General features: G+C 43.0%; 1 protein-coding gene across 1 annotated transcript in view; it reads right to left on the bottom strand.

The window, feature by feature from the left end:
• Positions 1-576: 576 nt before the first annotated feature.
• Positions 577-9,158, bottom strand: part of LOC138371088 (uncharacterized) — a 10,152-nt gene continuing 1,570 nt past the window's right edge. The window contains exons 1-2 of the mRNA XM_069335751.1: positions 2,351-9,158; positions 577-1,573 (exon numbers count right to left, since the gene is read on the bottom strand). The exon at positions 2,351-9,158 is cut by the window's right edge and continues 1,570 nt beyond it. Of these exons, the coding sequence (XP_069191852.1) occupies positions 1,511-1,573; positions 2,351-3,907 (1,620 nt within the window). The 5' untranslated portion in view covers positions 3,908-9,158 and the 3' untranslated portion in view covers positions 577-1,510. The remainder of the gene's footprint in view (positions 1,574-2,350) is intronic.

Genomic DNA, 9,158 nt, shown 5'->3' with positions numbered 1-9,158 from the left:
CACAGACGTGACGTCTCTCTCTCTCATATATATATATATATATATATATATATATATATATATATATATATATATATATATATATATATATATATATATATATATATATATATATATATATATATATAAAACTGAAAACTCACACCCCAGAAGTGACTCGAACCCATACTCCCAGGAGCAACGCAACTGGTATGTACAAGACGCCTTAATCCACTTGACCATCATGACCGGACAAAATGAGGTGATAGCCGAGGCTATTTGAACCACCCCTATTTGAACTATTTGAACTATTTGTGGGTTCGAGTCACTTCTGGGGTGTGAGTTTTCAGTTGCATATTGTCCTGGGGACCATTCAGGCTTGTTCGCATATATATATATATATATATATATATATATATATATATATATATATATATATATATATATATATATATATATATATGTGACGGGAAAGTGTAGATGTTCGGCAGTCCTCCAATGGCAGGTGTCAATGCCTGATCACACTTATAAAAAAAAGATAGACTGCTTGCCTGTTGTCTGTGGTAAGTGAGAGGGAGGAACACGTAAAACACAAAGTATGAAAAATGAAACTTTAATATATTTACTTTAAACATAAATGAAAATAAAGACAAATCTCGGGGGAATTAAAAGTACAATTAAATAACAAAGATAAATGCAAAGACAATGTGAGACACAATAGTGTAAAGGTGAAATAATAAAATGGTGATGAGAATATCGGCTATGGCTGAGACCTCCCTTCGTATACAAGCCAGTAAGCTTAGTATGCCAGAGAGAGATGTCAACTCTAAGAGAACAAGAAATATTCTGAAGTTGATAGCTGGTCAGGGCTCCGACGTCGATTCAGGAAGAGGGCGCGGAGGTGCAGTGTGCAGGTGTGCGGTCGGCGAGTCACCAATCAGGAGCAGGCAGGCTGGTATGGGTAGTTTGCTGGTTTGCCGACAAGCCGGCGTGGAGGGTGTGTGGAGTAGGGGGAATCTTGGGTTTGTTTTGCCTCCCGGTCAAAGCGTTTTGTGCTACCGGTGACGTATCTTGAGTGTAGCATCTTATACTTGTTAACTGGACGTAATTTGAAGTAGGGAAGAAGAGGCTCAATCTCTCTAGAAAGAGATTATCGTCACAACTCTCCCCCGAAGCCTGCGGTACCGGGTGAAGTTACGTCTTCAGTTGGTAAGTGGAGCAGCCTCCACCTCATAGACTCTGGAGAGGGCGTCTGCTATGATGTTGTCAGAACCCTTGATGTAGAGATCTCCAGGTTGAAATTCTTCAGATATCAAGCCCATCGTAGAAGCCGTTGATTGTTGAGTTGGGCTTGCTGCAGGAAGTGTAGGGGATTGTGGTCCGAGTAGATGGTGGTAGACCGAGCACTTGGCATGGACGATTCGAAGTGCTGCAAGTTCAGGACGATGGAGTGTGGCTCCCTTTCGATCGTGCTGTAGTTCCTTGTAGCTGTGGTAACTAACAGGTCGAATCTCCTCGCCTCGTTGTTGCATCAGGTCAACCCCGATGCCGGTACCACTGGCGTTGACATGGAGGATGAAAGGCTTCGTGATATCTGGCGAGGCGAGAATAGTATTAGAACATGGCAAAGGAGCACTATTACAGTCCTGTAAATTGGGATGAAGATCAGGTAGAATTTCCTATTTGGAAAGCACCGATTCAGTGTTAAGGCTTTCGGGAGAAGCAGAGAAGGTTTCACTGTGTAGGTATGGACCTTTAATTGTAGGGACTGCTATCAACACAGTGGGGGGGGAATACCTTGATACTGCTTCAGGAGGCTGACGTGGCACAACTGGGTCTTCCGCCGCCTATCTGGAGTTTCAAGAACGTAGTTGTGGTTGTTCCTGCACTCCTTGATACGTTAGGGTCCTGAAAACTTGTTTTGCAATGGAGAACCTGGGATAGGAAAATATGCCAATACGAAGTCTCCTGGTTTAAATTTCCTTAATTTGCTGCTTTGGTCAAAATGAGTCTTCATCCTCTCTTCGGCTGTCAATAGGTTGTCATTAGCAAATTTACGTACTCTCTCTAGAATGTGTTTTAAGTTTTGAAGAAACTGAGGCACATTCTGAGGGTCACTGGAGGTGGCATTACGTAGAGAGTCTTTGAAAGCTTTGAGAGGAGTACGGCACTTACGTCCGTAGAGCATCTCATAAGGAGATACTCCTAGAGACTCATTGGGGAGACTTCTGAAAATGCACATAATGAGATCAAGTTGTTTATCCCAGTCCTTCAAGGTGTCATTGCAGAATTTCTTTAGGAGTGCTTTAATAGTCTGATGACTACGTTCAAGAGAACCCTGTGAAGAAGGATGATAGGGGCTGGACAGTACCTGTTTGATGTTGAACTCCTCCAGTGTCTTCTTGAAGAGATCACTGGTAAAGTTGGTGCCACAGTCGCTTTGAATCTCTCTTGGAAATCCATACTGGGTGAAGATCTTCAATTGTTGTTTCACCACTGTAGCAGCCGTAATGTTCTTTACTGGAACTGCTATGGTGAATCTGGTGGTAGGACACAGGATAGTTAGTATATAGGCGTTGTCAGAACTGGTCCGGGCTAAAGGACCAACACAGTCTATGATGAGTCTGTGGAAAGGTTCTGCAGGCACCTGGATGGGTTTTAGTGGAGCCTGAGGAATAGAGATGTTAGGTTTACCTGCCATCTGACATATATGACACTGTTGTAAATACTTTTTAACGTCTTTTACCATACCTGGCCAGTAGTAGTCTTGCCTGATTCCGTGGTAGGTTTTGTTGAAATCATAGTGAGAAAGAGCTCCGTGGGCCAGGTGTAGAATATCGGGCCGTATGCTGGTGGGAATCACTAGTTGTTCGACATTGGCCCAATCGTCATCCTCCTTCAGCTTGCTGGGTCTGTATCTGCGGTAGAGCAATTCATTCTCTAGGAAGAACCCAGGGATACTGTCAGGTTGAGTCTCAGCCTGGAAGAATAATGGTGTTAATGAAGGATCCTCCCTCTGTAACTTACGGAACTCCAACTTGGTAAGATTTGGAGGTAGATTCTGAGGGTCTTGAGGTACAGCTCTAGCAGTAGAGTCAGCTGGTGGTGGTCGTGCAGCTTGTGCACGGGTGGTCGCCAAAACCGGAGGAGAAACTTGATCACTTTCTTGAACCTCTGCTGTAACATATTCAAAGATGGGCTTATCCATTACAGAGGTACACACCTGGGGTTTGTCCGTGTTGGTCAGGTTGGACGGTTGCAGATCTTCTGCCAAGTCGTTGCCCAGGAGAAATTGCACTCCAGGCATGGGAAAAGGCTTTTCCCTGATGGCAACTCTGACTTCACTGGTCACGAAGGGACAATCCAGGTGGACTCTGGCGAGTGGATGTGGAGTGGTAGCTGTGAGGTCAGTGATAAGGACGGTTTCCCCGGTGTAGGTGACGTTAGACACAGCCGATTTCAACATAATAGACTGAAGAGCCGCTGTGTCCCTCAAGATCTTCAATTTGAAACGTCCATCCGAATCTGTACCGTTGGTAGAGAGAGTTCCAGGATACAGGTGTTTACTGAAGAGAGAAAGATCATTAACATGAACACCAACATTCATTACAGGCTTACCAGACTTAGGAAGAGTCTGTTTGGGTTTAGTAGATTCATTGCTCTTGTATTGAGCCTTCACACATCTATCTATGGTATGTCCATAGAGCTTGCAATACTTACAATACAATTGTGAGCTCGCTTCATCTGTACTCACTTTATCGTAACTGTACCAAGACTTCTTACTGGGAGGTGGTGATGGTGTCAGCCGGTGGATGAGGCTGTAGGTGTCAGCTGACTTCGCACATTTGATGTAGTCGGTTTCTTCTTTATCTGCTAGATATAAACGGACGGAAGGGGGAACACGTTTCAAGAATTCCTCAACTAGCATGAGGTTGATGAGTTCTGCAAATGTAGAGACATGTGCTGCTTCCAGTCATTTCATAAAATATATTTTCTTGGTATTGGCAAATTCTAGAAAGGTGGTGGTACTTGCCTTTAGATGGTCACGGAATTTTAGTCTGTAGCTTTCGGTGGAGAGAAGGTAGGCGTCCAAAACTGCTTGCTTCAAGGTCTGGTAGTCATTCTCAGACGCTAAGGTACTGAGCGTAACTGCAGCTCTACCTGTAAGATGCACTCTGAGAAGGGTAGACCATTGATATGCAGGCCAGCTAAGTTTATTAGCTAGGGTCTCAAAGGTGGTAAAAATGACGTCAATCTCTGTCTCAACGAATGGTGACATTAACTTACTTGCATGGGAGACATTGAAACTTACTGGAAGACTGGCGGTAGCTTGCTGGCGCTGAGTGTGGTGTGTAGTTTCCAACGTGAGTTCTTGTTGACGACATTCTATAGGCATTGCCGCTTGCTGTTTGTCATGTTCGCGTTGTATCTCCAGGTGGCGTTGTTTTGCTTCAAGCTGTACTCGCTCACGCTCACGGAGTAGGACCATCTCACGTTCTTGTTCTTCTTTCCTTATTGCAGCTTCTTCTTTCCTCATTGCAGCTTCTCTTTCCTTCAGGTGTAGAGCTTCTTTCGCCAGGGCCGCCTCTCTTTCTTGTTCTTCTTTCCTTATTGCAGCTTCCTCTTTTCTCTGCTCGCTACCACCAACAGTGTGCTGCTAGGGGCACCTCTGGGTTCGAGTGCCATTGAGGTAATCCTCGAAGAAAAGCTGAACGACCTGAGGGGGATGGATGGAAGAATAGAAAATTTGGATGCTCAGTATGCTTTGAACCATTTCCCAAGGTCTCTGGCTTTGACCAGACTTACGTATTTCCTGAGGTGTGCTTCCTCCTTCGTCAGGCCAAAATTAACAGAATATGACTCGCTCCTTAAGTCAATAACCATGAAAGTGTTAAATCTCTCTGCAAGACGAGCAATGGGACTAAGCAACGCTCCCAGTTAGACTCAGGTGTGTTGGTATTCGCAAGGCGACACACCATTGCCAGCATTCTTATCCTCGACCAGTGCTTCAGGTGAATTAGTGAATGAAATAATGTCAGATTACCAAAGAGACACCACTGGGATTTATGATCCCAAATTCGCGGAAGGAGGTGGTTACTGGGACATTCTTGCCAACTCACACCCTCTACCACCTTTTCCAAACAACTGCAAACAGGAAAATGGGACAGCTCCATAGTGGAGAACATTGCCACAGCATTGTTGGAGGCAGCATCTTGGAAGAACAATGCATGTCTCCTAACTGTGGACGCTCCCCATGCCGGGGACTTCCTGTTGGCTGTCCGTAATTCTGCCTTAGGCACTGCCTGTATTGGTGTTGCCTTGCGCCTTTCCGCCCCTATCTCCACCGAACACTGGTGTATCTGCAGCTATGCGTCGGCAGACCAATATTGCAACCATAGTCTCTTCTGTCGTAAATCCTTGGGAATGACTGCCAGACATGAAGCAGTCAATGACATCATCAAGAGAAATTTTTGGCTACAACTGGGTGTCCAGCACAAAGAGATCCTCCGTTGTGCAGACCTGATGACAGTAACAATCGCCCAGACGGAGTCACCCTTACATCATGGAGGGATGTAAGGGTGTAACTCCACACCCCAGAAGTGACTCGAACCCAGACAGCCAGGAGCACTATGAAACTGGCATACATGGTACCTTAACCACTTATCCAACCGTGACTGTACAAAAGACCTTGGTAGCCGAGGCTATATCCCCAACATCCCGACGGCACTTGGTGGTAATTTTGGCCATAGTTATTTCATCGAATCACCTCACTTTGTGGAGCTACGTGAGCAACACAAATGTGAACAAGCTTGAATCGTCCCCAATCCAATATGCAACTGAAAACTCCACACCCCAGAAGTGACTCGAACCCAGACAGCCAGGAGCACATTGCAACTGGCGTAACTCGTACCTTAACCACTTGACCAACCAAAGTGAGGTGATTTTAGAATGTCCAAGCTTACCACCAAGTACCATCAGAATGTTGGGTATATAGCCTCGGCTACCAACGTCTTTTGAACGGTCACGGTCGGGTAAGTGGTTAAGGTACCATGTAAACCAGTTGCATGTTGATCCTGGCTGTCTGGGTTCGAGTCACCTCTAGGGTGTGGAGTTTTTAGTTGCATATTGGCTTTGGGATAATTACCAAACTTTAGCTCATGTTCCCACTTACGTCCCTTGCCGTAGATTCAGTACTAACAGTCCAATCTCCCTGAAATTTAAGACCTCTATATTTCGTACGAATTAAAATTAATAGTATTAATGAGTTTCAGCTCTTGTCCCCGCCTGAACCTCCTCTCCTATCTTCGTTATAACCCAATCAATTTCCCTCAAATTTAATACTACTGTATTTCAGACATAGTAAAATACAACAATTTAGTTACTGATCTCTAGCTCTTGACCCCGCCTTAACCCCCGTATCGTATCTTCATTAATACTGTTATGATCCCAGGTAACTTGAAAAACGAGTTTACCTCTTTGTGAGAGTTATTCAACAAACCAATCCTAACTTAGAGGTCAAAGGAAATATAGACATGGAGTATATATTAAATACTTGGCAGGGGTTGATGAAGAGTTTAAAAGCATGGGCAGTGGATAAATATGCAAATAAGTGACTTCACATGAGATGTCGAGATTTGCTGAGAAGGTATAGGGCTCGCTTGTCACTTCAGCAGCAGAAATCATGGAGGAAGGTCGCGCTCCATCGAGCTCTTGATAGAGAAAGACCCCCTAATTGATATGCCTTCAAGTGGAAGGAAGTGAGCAGACGTTTTGGTTGTGGATTCAGTCTGAAAATGTGTGGGCCCAAATCGTGGACTGCAGGAAGAGTTGTGAAGCAGTCCTGAAGCATTTTCGTGGGCAGCCTGTGTGAGCCCCCTGGTCGAACTTCAAGGAGTGAGCGCCCTCAGGTCGGAAATTCTGTGGTAAGTTTATTTTTACCAGTTGTTAGTGATTGCCAGTGATTGGTCGTGTGCCCAGCGATCATGGCATTGTTTATAATTACATTAGATACGTTTTGTTGAAGCAGTGAGCTTAAATAAGAGGATAAAGCTGAGACAATCAGCTGGAGGAGACGGCAACGCGTCCGTCCTCTCCAGGCGCCCGTGGGTGACTTAGGTAGGCTGTCTCGCCGGCTGAGGGCTGCCCACCGAAGGCAGAGCATGGAATCGTCCGAATGGGAGAATCCCCCTTGCGACGTGCGAGAGTTTAAAGAGATGTCGAGTGACGATATTTATTGTGTGTGGATATATTTAGTTATACTTCAGTAGGGAAACATTTATATTGGCATGTCAATGGGAATTGCAGGTTTGTTTGGGGAAGGAGTTGATGGGAGAACTTCGAGGCCAGGGAAGAAGTTAGTGGATGGAACTCCAAGACTGTAGAAGTGAATGCTAAGGTCGGTGGAACAGCAGAGCTCCCATAGTGAGGAACTGGACCTCAAGCTGTGTGAAGCAACAGGAAGTGGAGTTGCAAGTGTCTGTGGATTCAGTAGTCGAGCTTCACTGGTATTCGAGGAAAACTTCATGGTGTAGCAGCCTGGGAGAGCTGAAGAAGACCTGTGTAGTCAGTTCTGCAAGAACCTAGAAATATACAGGGTAGTGTGCCTCTAGATGCAGAGCAGAGGTTCATGATGACTACTTATAATGTATTAAGAGAGTGCTTGAGTGTCTGCCACAGGCAGAGTCTGATATACTTTCAAGATTGATTGTGTAACAGTGACGTTTCTAGTGTTACAGCCATAGGCTGAGTTATATATATATGTATTAGGGCTGATTGTATAGTATTATTGCAACAATAGTTAACCCTGTTTGGTGAGGGAGTAATAAGTGGCAAGCCAGGAGTTGGGCAACTAGTTGATATAGACGGCTGGTGAAGCCAGGATGATATTGCATTGCAATCAAGTTATAGTAGCTTAAAGTGTTTAGGTTAATATTCTTATTTCTTTTATGTAGTGTACTGTACATGTTCTTTGTTTATTAAATGTGTACACTTAACAGGTATTTGCCCTTGTCTTTTTATTGTTTTAAACGAGAACACAGATTTACCCGTATGGCATGTGATGTAAACACATGCTCAATCATTGCAATTACTTGCAGTGATTGTGCATGTGTTTGATACCTTAGTGTATTATCCAATTACCCATTTTCGGTGGAACGACTGTTGGTACCTTCGGGTAAAAAATGCTTACATCTTGTGGATATTCTTTCTGTTTCATCCACAATTTTGCTAAAAATTTGAATATTTGTTTACTTTTTCAATAGCTCCCTGTCTTCAATATTTTTTCCATCCCTTCTTTCTTTCTTTCTTTTTAAGATATAAGATTTCATCCTCACTTTGTCTGTAGTCAAGTGAAAAGAAACATGTTTTTTTTAAACTGTGTTTTTCATGTGAGAGAAATCTTTGAAACCTCTTTACCGATTGCTTTGAAATTTTGACATGACGTTGCATTCGAATAGGCAAGTGTTTTTATATACCTACTATATATATGCCTTACCTGTGACGGGTAATTCATGCTTTATTGGAAAAACAACATCATCTGTTGGATTTAAGAGCAACACACACTGTAACCTCCCAAAATTCTTAACCGATTGCTTTGAAATTCTGATACAAGGTTCCATTCGAGTAAGCACATGTTTTTATATACCTACTATACAGATGCCACACCTGTGACATAAAAACATGTTCTTTTTTCAAAAAAATCGCCATCTGTTGCACGTAATAGCAATACACATGCAATAGTAAATATGTTACAAATTCTATTTCAATTTTTTCGATTGCATTGATGAATTTAATTTTCATAGATTTTGATTTATATTAATTGTTCTTGAATTATTTTGTGACATTGTGTTGGAATTGAGATGTGTTGTTTACCATACCATTCATTTCATTAGTATATGTACAAATGCGACACCTGTGACAGGATTTTTTTTTTTAAGAAATAGCGCCATCTGTTGCACGTAAGAACCACACACAGTATACTAAATATGTTACAATTCCATTTCAGTGTCTTCGATTGCATTGACAAATTAAATTTTCATACATTACTATTTATTTTCAGTTTGATTTATTTATTTTGTGTGACATTGCATTAAAAACTGAGCTATGTTGTTTACCATACCGTTCATTTCGTGAGTATAAGTATAAATGCCACACATGTGACAAATAAAAACATGATTTAA

The sequence above is a fragment of the Procambarus clarkii genome, chromosome 34, assembly GCF_040958095.1.
Source record: "Procambarus clarkii isolate CNS0578487 chromosome 34, FALCON_Pclarkii_2.0, whole genome shotgun sequence".
In the NCBI taxonomy this organism is placed as follows: Eukaryota; Metazoa; Arthropoda; class Malacostraca; order Decapoda; family Cambaridae; genus Procambarus; species Procambarus clarkii.
Note: the sequence above shows the minus strand (reverse complement) of the source record. Positions and strands in the feature narration are given on the sequence as shown.